The sequence below is a fragment of the Gavia stellata genome, chromosome 17, assembly GCF_030936135.1.
Source record: "Gavia stellata isolate bGavSte3 chromosome 17, bGavSte3.hap2, whole genome shotgun sequence".
NCBI lineage: Eukaryota > Metazoa > Chordata > Aves > Gaviiformes > Gaviidae > Gavia > Gavia stellata.
The window spans coordinates 2,560,065-2,577,111 of record NC_082610.1 but is presented as its reverse complement, the minus strand read 5'-3'; the positions used below and the strand labels follow the sequence as shown (position 1 = coordinate 2,577,111).

At 58.3% G+C, this 17,047-nt stretch overlaps 3 protein-coding genes across 3 annotated transcripts; 1 reads left to right on the top strand and 2 right to left on the bottom strand.

Moving 5' to 3' along the window:
* Positions 1 to 208: 208 nt before the first annotated feature.
* Positions 209 to 1,189, bottom strand: LOC104253257 (proto-oncogene Mas). Its single transcript, XM_009807933.2, has one exon. It carries the CDS (start codon positions 1,187 to 1,189, stop codon positions 209 to 211), a length of 981 nt encoding a protein of 326 aa, XP_009806235.2.
* A 9,013-nt stretch (positions 1,190 to 10,202) lies between these two features.
* Positions 10,203 to 11,856, top strand: LOC104255673 (mas-related G-protein coupled receptor member H-like). The gene is made up of 2 exons (XM_059825960.1): positions 10,203 to 10,279; positions 10,619 to 11,856. Exon 2 carries the CDS (start codon positions 10,657 to 10,659, stop codon positions 11,599 to 11,601), a length of 945 nt encoding a protein of 314 aa, XP_059681943.1. The 5' UTR covers positions 10,203 to 10,279; positions 10,619 to 10,656; the 3' UTR covers positions 11,602 to 11,856.
* Positions 11,857 to 16,124: 4,268 nt separating this feature from the next.
* Positions 16,125 to 17,045, bottom strand: LOC104264234 (mas-related G-protein coupled receptor member H-like). Its single transcript, XM_059826169.1, has one exon. It carries the CDS (start codon positions 17,043 to 17,045, stop codon positions 16,125 to 16,127), a length of 921 nt encoding a protein of 306 aa, XP_059682152.1.
* Positions 17,046 to 17,047: the final 2 nt, after the last annotated feature.

Below are 17,047 nucleotides of genomic sequence, written 5' to 3'. Positions count from 1 at the left end.
TTAAAATAACTTAAAAATTAGTTTGAGGTGGGAACCAGCCCTGCCCCTGGAAATCTCGTCGAGCGTGGCCGTGTCCTGGGGGACACACGACTATTCACCGCCAGTCCCACTCACCCAGCCGGGCAAGGACTCTGCTCCTGTGGGTGCTGGCCCCGGGTGCAGAGGCAGGGCTGCCCCTCTCCAGGTGCCAGTCTGCAGCCGTAGGGGTTTAGGCAGCAATTCCCATCACAGAGGTCTCACCCACCTCTTGGGAATCTGCCCTCTCTTCAAAGACCCTCCGAAGAGCCACTTGGACTGATCCCCTGAACCTGGGCTTTCCGTAGCTCCCAACCAGGACGTAAATAACCGGATTGACGCTGCTGTTGAAAGAGGCCAGCAACAGGCAGATCTCAAAGACAAAATTAATGTAGACAAAGAAGTTGAGGAAGATCTGGACACTGAGAGGGATGCCAAAGAGGAGGAAGAAGAAAACAGTGAGGAAGATGACAGTGTACAGCCTCGCCGGGTGGTGTTGCCAAGAGCTACGCCTAAGCTTGATGAAGAGGATCACGTTGGAAAGAACCATCAAGGGAGTGAAAAAGCAGAAATTGAGAAAGCACAAGGTTCCAAGAACCATCCAGCAGTGTTCAGAGTGACCCAGGTCACACACAAAGTACACCAGCCCGGCAAGGACACAGGCGAGGGCCCAGAGCAGGCTGCACATGACGGCTGACAGGAGCTTCGGCCGGTGGCATCGGCACCAGAAGGGCCAGAGGACACCCACACACCTCTCCACACTGATGGCCGTGAGGAGGTAAAGGCTGGTGCTGTACATGAGCAGAACCATGGAGTGAAATAGCGGCAGCACCCGCAAAAGCTCTGGCTGAAAGCAGCTGAGCATGGGCATATGATATATTACAAGGAAAGCCGATGTGCAGAGGAGGAAGCAGGTGTCGGCGACGGCCAGGTTCAGGAGGTAGGCGGTGAAGGGGTTCTTCCTGATGCGGAAGCCGAGGAGCCAGAGGATGGCCCCGTTCCCCACCAGCCCACACAGGCAGATGAGCAGCGTGATGCTACCGGTGACAATTTCAGGGATGTGTTCTGCAAAGCACCTGGTCCCATTGTGTCCACCCCCATAGACCATGCTCTCCGTAGGCACTGGGGACACTGTACGCCAGTCACAGATTGTGTTGTTGGGGTGTCGGTCCATCGTCCTCCTTTCTCTCTTGTGCTCGCCTGGGGAAAGGCAAGAGATGAAGGCAAAATTAGCGACCCTCAGGTCCCCAGTACTGTGAATGTCCTCTGGTCATTCAGTCTTCTCCCCTCCTCTACGAGCTACATCATCTGCAACCCAGAGAACGTAAGAGATGAGCAGAGAAAAAAAGAAAGGAGAGGAGAGGAGAGGAGAGGAGAGGAGAGGAGAGGAGAGGAGAGGAGAGGAGAGGAGAGGAGAGGAGAGGAGAGGAGAGGAGAGGAGAGGAGAGGAGAGGAGAGGAGAGGAGAGGAGAGGAGAGGAGAGGAGAGGAGAGGAGAGGAGGGACGGGAAGGGAAGGGAAGGGAAGGGAAGGGAAGGGAAGGGAAGGGAAGGGAAGGGAAGGGAAGGGAAGGGAAGGGAAGGGAAGGGAAGGGAAGGGAAGAGAAGAGAAGAGAAGAGAAGAGAAGAGAAGAGAAGAGAAGAGAAGAGAAGAGAAGAGAAGAGAAGAGAAGAGAAGAGAAGAGAAGAGAAGAGAAGAGAAGAGAAGAGAAGAGAAGAGAAGAGAAGAGAAGAGAAGAGAAGAGAAGAGAAGAGAAGAGAAGACATCAAGAGAAATAGGAATAGGAGGGAAAAGCTTGGGCCCAGGGTAGCAGGAGACAGACAGAGAGCTGGAAGAGGAGTGGAGGGAGAAAGAAAAGGCATGCAGAGCCATTGGCCATTTAAGGACTAAAAAGGGTTGAGGAGGTGAATGGGAAGAATGGAAAGACCGAGGAAGAGCAATGCTGCATGCCCCAGCGGCAGGAGCGGAGGTGAGCCCCAGACCCCTCTCACCAGGCGCAGGGGGGGTCCGATGAGGGCAGAGTCCTTTCACAGCCTTGGTATCCCAGAGCTGCAAACACCAGTCCTCTCTGTCAGACTTGCATGTGAAATTTTACAAAGCTGCCATGCCAAAATTCTCCCAGATGACGTCTGGCCCTCAGGAACAAGGTAACTCCATGACGAGGTTCCTCCGATGGCCCGCGTGTGCCTGCTACCTTGCCTCTTCCTCAGCTTGAGGCCAAATGGGCCCTGGGACCACGGTCCCGGGTTTCTGCCGAGGGGCGGGTGGCTGCGGGCACGCGGACGTGCCAGGGCTTGGTCATCACTTCTGAGAGCAGCGGAAGCGGCTTGCCAAAGAGTCACCCTCACAGGATGGGCGTTGCAGACCGATCTGCTGGTTGCTTCAGACGCTTCCTCTTTGCAAACCTGCTGTTGTGTTGAGCATGAAATTACCATCTTCCTTCTCGTTCGCTTCTTCTCTTCTGCGCCCGGCTGCAACATCCCCGAGATGTCGCGGTTCCCATCTGTGTCAATGTCCACTCTTTGCTGTCACCCAGAAGCCACCAGCTCGCCATCAACCCTGGGGAGATGATGCTCGTCACAGCGCCCGCTGTCACATCCCCGCTTGCAAGAGCTGAGCTGGACGCCTCCATCACCCCGTGCCGCGGGGAGGGCGGGAGGGAAGCGGGGCGGTGTGACGCACCCAGCCGCCGCGCCCCGGGGACGACGCAGACCACTGGACCGGCCCTCCTCTGACGCCGGCGGGTGGACGGCTGCTTCGTGCCCCGTCCTCGCGTTTCACCCTGCTGAGGTTGCAGGACACGGCATGAGCCCTCGGAGGGGACTGTTGCTCATGAGTGATCTCTGCAGGGCAGGAGCCTCCATCCCTTTGCCCTGCTCCGAGCATCTTTTTCAGGGCCAGGGAGATCTATCCTGCTTTCTTGCCTCCTGTACAGCAAATCTAAACAAATAGCTGGGAAGAAATCATGGGAGACAGCCAGAGCAAAGGGAAGCAAATGCAAATGGCTGGGAGAGCATCCCGTCCGGCCCCGGGCTGCCTGCATCTCCATCCCAACTCCTGCCCGGCTGCAGGCAGAGGGGTGGGGGGGATGCGGCGTGCAGGTGGGGTACCCGGGCTCCTCCAAATTCCTTAATAAATAACATTTATTTAAATGAGAAATAAGCTGGACAGAAGAAGAGCTTTGGTGCATTAATCTGCCCCGTCCGGCACCGGCTCTTCAGCACCTCCAAAGCCCCCGAGCTGCTCCAGCCACCCGCTGGTTTCGAGAGCGGCTTCATCTCCCCCGGGGATCACGGGCTCCCGGCATCGCCAGGAAAGCGGCCGCACCGTCGCACTTCTTTTTATATTTAAAGGCAGGGTTCAACAGAAAATGAGATTAAAGAGGGAGTAACAGAGCCCGTAAGCGGGACGGTGAGAGCCCACCCCAGCGTAAGGCAGAGGCTGCCGTGGGGACGGTTCCTCCTGAGGGGTTGCTTAGCCGGTGGAGAAGTGCAGCCGGCAGCTATTTGGCTACGTGTCCCAATTGTTTGTAAATAGTGTTAAATATTTGTTAAATGTTAAATGATGTGAATGTGATAGGTAAATAGCAGATAGTAAATAATGAATGCTACTAGTAGTAAGTAGTAAATCATAAAGCACCGATGGTAAATAATAAACTGTGGATGGTAAGTAATAAACTGTGGGTGCTAGATAATAAGCAGTAAATAGTAAATTAGTGAGTAAATAGTAAAGAATAAATGATGAACAATAAGTAACAAGTAACAAATAATAAATATAAATAACAAATAGCAAATAAATACAAATAAAATAGATAAATTAAGCTACAAATAAATAATAAATAATCTTTTTATTAATATTAATAATATTAATTAATATTATTAATTAATCGTTGTTATTAGTATTAACGTGACAAATAATGTTGGCAGCTGCTGCTTGGGGAAGGTCCCTCCTGCGAGCGGTCGCGCGCCCAGCTGGGTGGGCATTGGGCAGGGGCGTGCATGAGGCCGGGGGACGTGGTTCCCGAGGGCAGCTCCTGGCCCGGGGGTCCTGGCGCACCCCAGGACAACCAGCGCAGCGACGACGATGATTATTGGACTGGGTGCCCATGTATTTCACCTTGTGGCAGCCACTTAGGCAGCAAAGTCTCTGATTCTTCGTCAGGCTGGCAGTTAGTAACTCCCACTGATGTGGTGACAGCCGCGCTGGGGACAAGGGTGACAAGTTGCCACACGCCGTTGTTGCTAAAGGCACCTTTTGGCGTCATTTAAAATGTTTGAGCTGCTTCTCTCTATGGTAAAAATGGGGTGGAAGGGGCAATTTTAAGAAACAAACTCACAGTCTTTAATTAAACCTGGAGTTTTGCCCGCTCCGAAGTGGCACGGTGCTCAGAAATAACCCCCGTGGCAGACCCGCGGGTGAGCTCTTCTTACAAACACGCGGGTTTTGCCCGGTTGCCGTCACAGGGAACCGATGAGTTTCTTTTGGGCTGGGTTTCACCGGACAGCACGGGCCATCGCCTCACAGCATCTCGTCCGCGCAGCTCCCCCTCCTTCCCAGAAGCACTGTGGAAAAGACTTGATCGACTTCTTCCTGGAAAACTCTCTGATTTGCTTTGTACCCCCTTTTAGATCACTACGATCCCAGGAAAAAAAAAAAAAAGCAGAAAGCGGAGTTGGAGATGGTTTTCTCCCATCTCTGCCGTATCCAGGGCCAGCTGGACAAAACACCAAACCACAGGGACATATGTGTGAACTGAACTTAATTAATCGGCATTCCTCAGCCTGCAGCTCCCGCTGCGCCGCTGGGGAGGGCTCGAGAGGAGACACTCATTTCCCAGCAGAAAGGTCTTCTCACAACCCACCCAGCAATCAGAGAACCCATACAATTATAAGAAATTAGAACAAAACTATGAACAATTCCAAGGGGATAGTACCAAAAATATACGATCGATAACAAAGGGCAATCTTTTCACCCAGGATTGTTTAAATAGCCTAAGAAAAATTCTAGTGATGAGCTTCCAAGTGTCCCAGTGAATAACGACGCTGCCGAAGCTTGCAATCATTACCGCTGCCATCTCCAGTTCTCACTGCCTTTGTCCCCAGTGTCCCTCCAACCACGAGTCCTGTGGGCCGGCTTGCTCCAAATTCCTCCGTGGCACACTCCCAGCATCTGCTCCTGCCGTGGAGGAGCGGGCAGGGTGTCCCGGCACTGCGTCCTTCGGGAAGCCCCCGCCCGCCGGAGGAATGTGCTGGGCTGGCTGGGAATAGTCACCCAGCGCAGGACCGCGGGCAATACACCCTGCCAGCTCCGAGCCAGCGCTGCTGCGGGGCTTCGCCTTCAGCCCCTGCAAAAATCCATCCAAAGGTAGCTTTTTCATGCTAAAGCAATGTTAGATTAGCTCAAAATGTCCTGCCCCGGCGGTAACAGGCTGTGTTAAATGCAATGCGGCTGTACGGCAGCGCCGTCTCCCCATTGCTCCCAAAGCTTCTGTTCAGTCAGATCTCCACGGGCCGGAGGGAAAGCATGCCCCTCTACTTGCTTAATCCATTTTCAGCCAGCGTGAATGGGCACGGGTCTGCAGAATGGTACCTCCCGGCTTCTGCGGCCGCAGGGTGTGCTTCACCCTCCATCCTCCTCCTCCCGGGAAGGCAGAGCCCGCAGGCACCGGAGCTCTGCCCAGCTACGGGTGAGACCCGTCGCAGCATCCATAGCCGTGATCGGCACGACGGCATCCCAACGGCTCTCATTTCCCAGGTGTTTTTTCTCACTGAAACTTGGCCGAATACGGTTCGGCTTTTGTTTCGGCTTTCCCCAGGGTAGGAACCTTGCAGGGGTGAGCATCTGAACCCTCCGCCCTGAGCAGCCCCTGGCGCTGGGCAGCAATTCATGGAAGCAACTGGGGAGATGTGAGCTGTGCCGGCACTTGGGGGCTGAGAAAACCCTGGTGTGCGCTCCCGAGGTCCGTTTGCAGGGACGTAGCACGCATCGATTTCAACAAAAGGCTGAAAACCTTTCCGTGCGACTGAGGGGTGATGCTGCCTGCTTAAGGTCTGTTTTCTTAGGATAAAAATAGACATCTGGAGAAAAACTCTACGTCAGCTGCAAAATCTTACCAATCAGTGTTAATGAGCCGTCTCTGCTCCTGCAAGCACCGATGTCTGCACTTGTAGGAGAGAAGGTGCCTACTGATATGAGCGATAAGGAGCCTTCTAGATGACTCCTCCCCTGAGTTTTTTTACTAATAATACTTCGTAGTTCACACGCATGGCACAGCCTTGATTGAAAAGAAACGGCACAGATCCGTAAGCATTCGCCCAGGGAGAAAAGAAAAATCCAAACCCACTAAGTCACGAGAGAAGGGAGCCGCTCCCTCGAGCTCAGAGGATGTAACGCTGGTAATCAAGAAGTGGCTTGAATAGCACGAAATGAGAGGATTTGTCGTTTTGTGGAAAGGATTGTTCCCTAAGGCGTACGAGCTTGTTAAACAGTTGCAGGTTATGATATTCAGATTTAATTTTGCTGTCTTTTGTAAACTTTGTAAAAGGCTAGTTACAGTACGTGCCATTCTGCACTAGGCTGCCTTCGTTACAAGAGGTTTAAGACAAAGAGAATTCCCCTTTCCGAAAGAAGTGGCCGTGAGGATCATGCAGAGGCCAGTGACCTCTCGCCGGAGCTGTCCCGTCTTCAGATGAATCATCCCTCTCACCGCCTGCAGCGACAGTACCGTTTCCGTGGGGAGGTTAAATGCGTGTAAGATAAAATCACATTCTTCTTTTCCCTATAACTAAAAAAAAAAAAAACCAAAAAACCAAGCCTCCCCTCCAAAAATAAGAAAATCAAGAGGGAAAGAGTGATGCACAGCAGTGCGGCTGCGCAGGGCTCCTCCGCCTGTGGCTTGGGGAGCTTTGGGGTTTTTGAAGTTAATTTAGCAAAATCCCGTCCTTTATTGTAAAAAAAGACTCTACAGAGAATGCCAGCACACCAAAGATTCAGCCTAATCAGATTTCCACTTTGTATGCGCTTTATCAGGTAAATGAAGAGACTCAGCAAAAACCAGAAGGCAGAAAACAGACTCCTACCATCCCCAGACTCATGTCTCCGTCTGCTTCACTAAACCTCATTGGGAAAAAAATGCCCGTTTCATTATGAACTCCATGTACTGATTTGAAAAGACAGTGATGTTTTCAGCTGCCCTCCTCATGTCTAGCAGGGAATTCCCAGTCTCTGGCCAGTTGTGATATATTTGTCTATATTTCCCAGCTGAGTGGCTGGAGGGAGGTGGATGGAAGCGCCGCTGAGCTGGAAGTGGGGTTGAGGACGGCTCGGGTGCAGCCAGCCTGCCCGGGTAATTAATGGCCATGGAATAGAGGGATTCCTCCCCACTCCCATAGGTCGGTACTGTGAAGCACTCCAGTGCAACTCATAAAGACTCAAAATGCCATATTTAACCTTAAAACCAAAGCAAACAAACAGACACCCCCCCCCGCAAAAAAGAACCTTGAAGTCAGCACGCAATAATCTCTACGGGAACAAACATGTAACTTCTAAGAAATCAGATATATGCGCACACAACAATTTGGTAAGACAGCTGGAGTAGTTCATTTCTGGATGCGTGAGATACCTGAAGAATAAGTGGGAGGTTTCGTTCACAAATCCTCCGGGCGCTGCTGATGCACGGTGCTACAGACGCCCGCGTGTATCTGCCTGCTCGCGGGCTGTCCCCGTCCCTCCCACCTCGAGTCCAAAGCCCGGGAGCGCCGCAGTAAAGATGCTTTTTCCCTTCTGACTCTGCAAACTGGAAAGCAGTTCCGTCAAAGGCTAACGGGGGTGGCTGCGGGGACCGCGGTCGTTTTGCCCGTCTTCAGGAAACTGGGATGCGGCTGATGAATTTATCTGGAGGATGCAGGAGGAGAAGGGAGTGGGGAGAATCCCGCAGCTCCTGCCAGCATCCCCAGGGCTTGTGGCTCAGCGATGGGCTCTGCCTGTGCAGCTTTGTCCTTCTTCTCGCACAAAACATGGGTGATAGGGTCTGCTTTCGTAATACGGCCCCCAGCTGAAGGAAGGGACTTTGACATGAAACCCTTGGAAACAGCTCTGCCCTTACCGAAAGTGCTGAAACCGGAATTGTTGGTAGGATAAATCCAGTGCCTTTGGGAGTCAATTTTAAGCATTCGCAGTATGTTTTAGAGCAGCTAAAGGCTACTCAGAATCACTACGGTTGGAAAATACCTGTGCGATCATCAAGTCCAACCACCAACCCAACCCCACCATGCCCACTAAACCATGTCCCGCAGTGCCACGTCCACACGTTCCTTGAACACCTCCAGGGATGGTGACTCCACCACCTCCCTGGGCAGCCTCTGCCAGTGCTTCACCGCTCTCTCAGGAAAGGAATTTTTCCTAATATCCAGCCTGAACCTCCCCTGGTGCAACTTGAGGCCATTTCCTCTTGTCCTATCACCAGTCACTTGGGAGAAGAGACCAACACCCACCTCCCCACAACCCCCTTTCACGTAGTTGTAGAGAGCGATGAGGTCTCCCCTCAGCCTCCTCTTCTCCAGACTGAACAACCCCAGCTCCCTCAGCCGCTCCTCATCAGACTTGTGCTCCAGACCCCTCACCAGCTCCGTCGCCCTTCTCTGGACACGCTCCAGCACCTCCATGTCCTTCTTGGTGTGAGGGGCCCAAAACTGAACACAGCATTCGAGGTGCGGCCTCACCAGCGCCGAGTACAGGGGCACGATCCCCTCCCTGCTCCTGCTGCCCACACCATTTCTGATACAGGTCAGGATGCCGTTGGCCTTCTTGGCCACCTGGGCACACTGCTGGCTCACACTGCAGCAAAGAACCAGGTAGCTGGCCAGGCAGCCGGGAGAGAAGCCAAAAGTGCCTCCCAATTGCAAGGGCACCGTGGCGCGGGAGAGGCAGGGCACTCCTCGGAGCGGTGGATCCCTCCAGAGAAGCTCTTCCAAAGCCAAGGCAACCGTGAGCTTCGCTTGACAGCCCGTCATTGTCCTTTTAATCATCACGGCAAGGATGTTAACTGCGCAAAACACGTTGGCTATAACATTAAGCCCTTTGCGGGCCCTGCAGGGGTTGTGAAGAGTTTGGGGTCCCCGTGGACCTCTCCAGGGGACAGTGCGGCCAGACCAGGCGTGGGGGTGAGTGCCTCCAAGGAGATGCTCTGCTTAGCCCTGAGCAGGAGCCGTGAGCCACAGGAGGGTTTAACAACATCCAGGCCGAGCTCAGGAGCCGCAGCCCGGGGTGCTTGGTCTACCAAAGGGGTGGAATCATGTAAAAACAAGACTGAGGAGGAGGATGTGCCGCTGACGAAGAGCTGGGAGGGCTGCAGCTCACTGTAACGGCCTGCTGGGAGGGGGAGCACAGCACCGCACCCCGAAAGCTGGTCTCTGATAGCTCTCATTGCATTACTAAGGGGTATTAGCAATAATTAATCTGGGCTCTAAGTGCTGGTATGGTTGTAACCTGGCTGAAAACAACTGTTTGTGGTCCTTCAATGGGGCTGTCAAAGCCCGCATTAGACTGAGAAGAAATGCTAATTCTTGGCTCCCGTTTGAAGGTGTGCTCCCTTGAGCCCAGGGGAGGTTTTGGCAACGATCCTCCTGCTCTTCCCAGAAGGGGAGTCGCTTTTGGGAAGCACACAGCCGCCTTGCCAGCACCGCCGGCATCGCCGGCACTACCAGCACCGCCGGCAGCACCAGCATCATGTTCTGCTGCTGGAGGGGGATGCTGAGGTCCGGGGAGCCCTGCGACAGGCAGCGGAGAAACGAAGAATGGCAGAAACCTGCCAGGAGAGAGAAGACAGTCAGCAAGTGGGTGGTTGTCTGGGGAGGAGTGTTTCTAATCAGGAGTAAACGAGGAGCCATTCACAAAATGCCGCTTGCGGGAGCTTCTGGCAAAGGCCACTTCCTTTGTGGCAAAAAAAGAGCAAGACAAATAAAACCAAGGAAGTGAAGCTCTGACGTAGCCGCAGTTACAAAACCATTCCCAACTCCCCCGCGACCCCACTGCGGCTGGGGGAGCGGCACCGCTGCCGAGGGGCGCACCGGGGACAGGGCACAGAGAGGAGCCGGTGGGACGAGAGCAGGGACCTCCCAGGACTTTCTTCTTCATGCAACTGTCCTGGGAGGATCCGCTTCAGGATATGGATCCGAAGGGAGCGTGAGATGCCAAGACACTGACGCCGACCTGCCCGAGCCCGGCTGGAAAGACGGCCCTTGCCTGCTGCTTCACCAAAGCTAACAGTTAAGTGCGATCTTTTCCTTCATTCCTACCCCACCTTCCTTTTCCTCCAGCGTCCACTGCCAGCAGCTACACTCCTCCAACCCTCTCCCGGTGACCAGCAGCGCTCTCCGCAGGTCCTCTCCCCGCTGCCCTGTGCTTGCCTTCTGCATTTCCTGGTGAATGTCCCTCTCCCCCCCTCCCGTCTCCTTCTCCCACCCCACAATGTCCACCTCTCTCCTCCCCAGCACGTCCTGCTTGCTCTCCACCGATGCCTTCCCAGCGCACGGAGCTGGCGAGGGGCCACATGGCTCAGCCCCAGCTTCTCCAAGCCGCTAACTCCCCATCCACTTTGACCGCAGCCGGGGACCACATCCCACCAGGTGCCCAGCGTCCATCCATGGAGGTGAACTACATGTCCCCAACTCCCACACCACCAACACCAACCACCGATGGAGAAGACCTGTGCAGTTTAGAGGTCACCGACGTGGCCATAGACGGTGTCACGCTGCTCATCTGCCTCTGCGGGCTGGTGGGGAACGGGGCCGTCCTCTGGCTCCTCGGCTTCCGCATCCGCAGGAACCCCATCACCGTCTACATCCTCAACCTGGCCGTCGCCGACTTCACCTTCCTCCTCTTCATGGTCACCTCATCAATTCTCTACATGATAGAGAGCATCTCCTGCTCCAGTGCTGTGTCCCTGAGGTACATGAGGTCGCTTTTCCTGCTCTCGCTGTTCTCCTACAACTTGGGCCTGTACCTCCTGACGGCCATCAGCATCGAGAGGTGCGTGTCCATCCTCTGCTCCAGCATCCGCCGCCCGCAGCACTTGTCGGCCGTGGTGTGTGCCCTGCTCTGGGCCCTCTCCATCGCTGTCATTGCTGCAGTGACTTCTCTGTGCCTGTTGCACAAGTACGAGCACTGCCAAATGGCTCTCATCTCCATGTACGTCCTCAACTTCCTCATCTTTGCACCACCCATGGTCATTTCCAGCACAATCTTCTTCATTAAAGTCCAGTGTGGCTCCCAGCAGCGCCAACCAGGGAGGCTCTACCTTGTTATCTTCCTCACCGTCCTCTTCTTCCTCCTCTTCGCTCTTCCCCTCAGCATCTGGAATTTCCTGCAGCAGTTTGGCTACTTCCTTGTGCCCTCCCAGGTTGTTTTCCTGCTCGCCTGCATCAACAGCAGCATCAACCCCTTCATCTACTTCTTGGTGGGGAGCTGCCGGAGGCACTGCTCCTTCGTGTCCCTCCAGGTCGCCTTCCGGAGGGTCTTTGAGGAGCCAGAAGACAACACGGCATGCAGCAACGATACTACGATGGACACGCTGGCCCCAGCCTGTTGAAGCCTTTCCACCACCCTACTCAAGACCCCCGGGAGAGTGGCTGAGGGTTTCCTTGAGTAACCAGATTAACAAACGTCCGCAGTATTTCCCCCGACGACACCCTCTCGCCGTGTAATTCTGCCCCCCGCAGAAGAGGAGTGCAGGCGCATCGCCAAGGTCGATGTGGGGAGGGATGCTCTGCGGGGAGCGTGTTGGAGCCCGGCTTTCCTCCTCCCTGCCAGCCCACCCAAATTCCGGGGGCACTATTCCCCTAAGGGGAACATGCCCCAGAGGATCGTATTCCCATCTCGCATGCTGTCGGCTTTTTGGGATGAGCATTGCCTTTGGGAAACTCCGGCTCATGTATGGGGGGTAAAACCTACTCGGTGTCCTAAGCCCCTCTCCCCGTCTCGCGTCTCAGCCTGCGCAACCTCTCCGAGCTCTGCTCCCCGTCCAGCTCCTGCAATGCCGACGGGGGGGACCCTGCCCCTCGCCACGCTCTGCTGAGACCCCTCCGCTCCCACCGGTACCCGGTTCCTGTACCTCACCGCTGCCTGATATCAATAAAGAAGCATCGCGCACCCTGAGCTGCCTTCGGTCCGTGTGCCAGCGCTTGCTGGCTTCGTCTGGGGCCCGCTGCCGGCCGGGGGTGCGGGTGGAGGGAGGGGAGACGCACACGCGGCTTGTGCTCTCCGGAGCAAAAATGATGCCAACTGCCCGCAGCTGGGACTGTGCCGGTACACCCGGTGCGGGCAGGGTGAGCCCAGGGGTACGGCGGTGCCCCCAGACTGTTTTATTAGTGTCACAGCAAGTATCTCCCCAAATATTTTTTTTTTTTTTTTTAATTTTGTAAGCCAGGTCTAAGTGTAAAGGACTCTTCTTTTGCTTCTGAAATTCTTCCTCTTCCCTGGCTTCAGCAGGCTGGAGCGTTTCTCCTTCCTCAGCCAGGAAGGTGCAGCAGCAAGGGGAGGGGGAGTCCGTGGTCCCCAGCCCGGCCACCACTTTCCAGGAGCACGATGCCACATCCGTTGGTCGCCACGGGCTCCACGGGGCATCACTCACCTCCCTGTGGCTTTGCCAAGGTCTCAGCCGGTCGCAGAGCCTCCCGTCACAGCGGTGGGGAGAGCTGTGGGTGTGCAGAAAGACGGTGCCAGAGCCAGCGGCGGTATGTCAGACAGCTCCGGACCAAACGCCATCCATCGTGCTGTGCCTCGGTCTCCCCCAGCGCCATGGGGGAGGCAGGAGGAAGGGACATCGCCCATCCCCGGGCTGCTCCGGGGACGCACCGAGCTGCTCGGTGCAGCCTCCTCCCGTGCTGCCCCACTGGCACGTCTGGGGCTGGACCTCCCCCCGTCCTGATGAGTGCAGACCCCCACCACCTCCCGCACCCCCCACGCAGCCCCACCATCTCCCGCACCTTCCCACCAGCCCCACCACATCCCACACGCCCCACCCCAACCCTACCACGTCCCACACGCCCCACGAAGCCCCACCATGTCCTGCACCCCTCGGCCAGCCCCACCATCTCCTGCACCTCCCCACCAGCCCCACCACATCCCACATGCCCCACACCAACCCTGCCATATCCCGCACCCCCCACGCAGCCCCACCATCTCCTGCACCTCCCCACCAGCCCCACCACATCCCACCCCAACCCTACCACGTCCTGCACCCCCCATGCAGCCCCACCATGTCCTGCACCCCTCGGCCAGCCCCACCATCTCCTGCACCTCCCCACCAGCCCCACCACATCCCACCCCAACCCCACCACATCCCGCACCCCCCATGCAGCCCCACCATGTCCTGCACCCCTCGGCCAGCCCCACCATCTCCTGCACCTTCCCACCAGCCCCACCACATCCCACCCCAACCCCACCACATCCCACACCCCCACACCCCAACCCTACCACGTCCCTCACCCCCCACGCAGCCCCACCATGTCCTGCACCTTCCCACCAGCCCCACCACATCCCACCCCAACCCCACCACGTCCCGCACCCCCCACGCAGCCCCACCATCTCCTGCACCTTCCCACCAGCCCCACCACATCCCACATGCCCCACCCCAACCCCACCACGTCCCGCACGCCCCACGAAGCCCCACCATGTCCTGCACCCCTCGGCCAGCCCCACCATCTCCTGCACCTCCCCACCAGCCCCACCACATCCCACATGCCCCACACCAACCCTGCCATATCCCGCACCCCCCACACAGCCCCACCATGTCCTGCACCTTCCCACCAGCCCCACCACATCCCACCCCAACCCTACCACGTCCCTCACCCCCCATGCAGCCCCACCATGTCCTGCACCCCTCGGCCAGCCCCACCATCTCCTGCACCTCCCCACCAGCCCCACCACATCCCACCCCAACCCCACCACATCCCGCACGCCCCACGCAGCCCCACCATCTCCTGCACCTCCCCACCAGCCCCACCACATCCCACCCCAACCCCACCACGTCCCGCACCCCCCATGCAGCCCCACCATGTCCTGCACCCCTCGGCCAGCCCCACCATCTCCTGCACCTCCCCACCAGCCCCACCACATCCCACCCCAACCCCACCACATCCCGCACGCCCCACGCAGCCCCACCATCTCCCGCACCTCCCCACCAGCCCCACCACATCCCACCCCAACCCCACCACGTCCCGCACCCCCCACGCAGCCCCACCATGTCCTGCACCTTCCCACCAGCCCCACCACATCCCACCCCAACCCCACCACGTCCCACCCCAACCCCACCACGTCCCGCACCCCCCACGCAGCCCCACCATCTCCTGCACCCCTCGGCCAGCCCCCCCACGTCCCACCCCCCCCACCCCACCCCGGCCCGCCCCACACCTGAGGCTCCGCCGCCTCCCTATGGGCTGCTCCCCCCGGGCCGCCCCGTAAGGTTTCTGGGGAGCCGTTTCTCGGGGAGACCCCCACTCCGCCGAGGGTCACCGCCGGTCTCCCAGCCCCCCGCAGCACCCCCCCGCCCGCGCCCCCGGGAGAGGAAGGAGAGGCGGCGGAGGGAGCCAGCGGCCTTTATTGGGGCTCCGCCGGGCTTTGGCGCAGGCAGCGGGCGGGGCGCGGGCAGGAGCCGGGCTGCCGGGCACCCTCCGCCGGCGCCCCCGCCCCGGGCCCCGCAGAGCCGCTTCCCCGGGGGCGGGGGCGGGCGGCCCCGGGAGGGTCCCTGGAGGCCTCCCGGCTCCTCTTCCCTCGCTGGAGGGCAGCAAAGGCCGCCGCTCCGCGCTCCGAGCCCGGGAGGGGAGCGGCCGCCCGGGAGGGCGCCCTGCGGGAGGGAGCGGCCCGAGGGCCGGGGTGGGATGGGACGGGATGGGGACGGGATGGGGACGGGATGGGGATGGGGACGGGGATGGGGATGGGGATGGGACGGGATGGGGACGGGATGGGGACGGGTCGGGGACGGGATGGGGACAGGGATGGGGATGGGGACGGGGATGGGGACGGGGATGGGGACGGGATGGGGATGGGACGGGGACGGGATGGGGACGGGGATGGGGATGGGGATGGGACGGGATGGGGACGGGATGGGGACGGGGATGGGGATGGGGATGGGGATGGGGATGGGGACGGGTCGGGGACGGGATGGGGACAGGGATGGGGATGGGGACGGGGATGGGGACGGGGATGGGGACGGGATGGGGACCGGGATGGGGACCGGGATGGGGACGGGATGGGGACCGGGATGGGGACGGGATGGGGACGGGATGGGGACGGGATGGGGACAGGGATGGGGACAGGGATGGGGATGGGGACGGGATGGGGATGGGACGGGATGGGGATGGGACGGGGACGGGATGGGGACAGGGATGGGGATGGGGACGGGGACGGGGATGGGGATGGGAATGGGGATGGGACGGGATGGGGACGGGATGGGGACGGGTCGGGGACGGGATGGGGACAGGGATGGGGATGGGGACGGGTCGGGGACGGGATGGGGACAGGGACGGGGATGGGGACGGGGATGGGGACGGGGATGGGGACGGGGATAGGACGGGGACAGGGACGGAGACGGGGACGGGGATGGGGACGGGGATGGGGATGGGATGGGGATGGGGACGGGGATGGGGATGGGGATGGGACGGGGATAGGACGGGGACAGGGACGGAGACAGGGACGGAGATGGGACGGGGATGGGGATGGGGATGGGGATGAAGACGGGGATGGGGATGGGGACGGGGACGGGGATGGGGATGGGAATGGGGATGGGGATGGGACGGGGACGGGGATGGGGAGGGAGAGGGGGAGGGGATGGGACGGGGACGGGGATGGGACAGGGACAGGGATGGGATGGGAATGGATGGGGACGGTGACGGGGACAGGGATGGGACAGGGACGGGGATGGGGACGGGGACATGGGGACGGGGATGGGACGGGTACGGGGATGGGGACGGGGACAGGGATGGGAAGCGGGTTGGGATGCATCCCAACACACAGCCACAGGAAGGTGACCTGCGGGTCCAGCCAGGAGCAAGGGTGGGCAGCTGAGCATGAAGCTGGGGTGGGCAGCACGGCCGGTGTGACCACAGCAGCCTCTTAGCTTGGGATCGTGGTGACCCCCGTCTCTTCAAAGACCCTCCGGAAGGCGACCTGGAGGGACACGAAGGAGCAGTGCCTCTGGCAGCTCCCCACCAAGAAGTAGATGAAGGGGTTGATGCTGCTGTTGATGCAGGCGAGCAGGAAAACAACCTGGGAGGGCACATAGAAGTAGCCAAACTGCTGCAGGAAATTCCAGATGCTGAGGGGAACCGCAAAGATGAGAAAGAAGAGAATGGTGAGGAAGATAACGATGAAGAGCCGTTTGGGTTGGCGTTGCTTGGAGCCACACTGGACTTTAATGAACAGGATCACATTGGAAATGACCATGGGTGGTGCAAAGATGAGGAAGTTGAGGACGTACATGGAGATGAGAGCCATCCGGCAGTGCTCCTGCTCGTGCAACAGGCACAGAGAAGTCACTGCAGCAATGACAGTGATGGAGAGGGCCCAGAGCAGGGCACACACCACGGCCGACAAGCGTTGGGGGCGGCGGCAGCGGTACCAGAGTGGGCAGAGGATGGACACGCACCTCTCGATGCTGATGGCCGTCAGAAGGTACAGGCCCATGTTGTAGGAGAACAGCGAGAGCAGGAAAAGCGACCTCATGTACCTCAGGGACACAGCACTGGAGCAGGAGATGCTCTCTATCATGTAGAGAATTGATGAGGTGACCATGAAGAGGAGGAAGGTGAAGTCGGCGACGGCCAGGTTGAGGATGTAGACGGTGATGGGGTTCCTGCGGATGCGGAAGCCAAGGAGCCAGAGGACGGCCCCGTTCCCCACCAGCCCGCAGAGGCAGATGAGCAGCGTGACACCGTCTATGGCCACGTCGGTGACCTCTAAACTGCACAGGTCTTCTCCATCGGTGGCTGGTGTCACAGGTGGTGTGGGAGGTGGGGGGGTCTGGTTCAGCTCCATGG

Excerpts from the sequence above, each read along its gene's own strand:
- LOC104253257 (XM_009807933.2), bottom strand. The coding sequence starts at position 1,189 with ATGGACCGACACCCCAACAACACAATCTGTGACTGGCGTACAGTGTCC.
- LOC104255673 (XM_059825960.1), top strand. The coding sequence starts at position 10,657 with ATGGAGGTGAACTACATGTCCCCAACTCCCACACCACCAACACCAACC.
- LOC104264234 (XM_059826169.1), bottom strand. The coding sequence starts at position 17,045 with ATGGAGCTGAACCAGACCCCCCCACCTCCCACACCACCTGTGACACCA.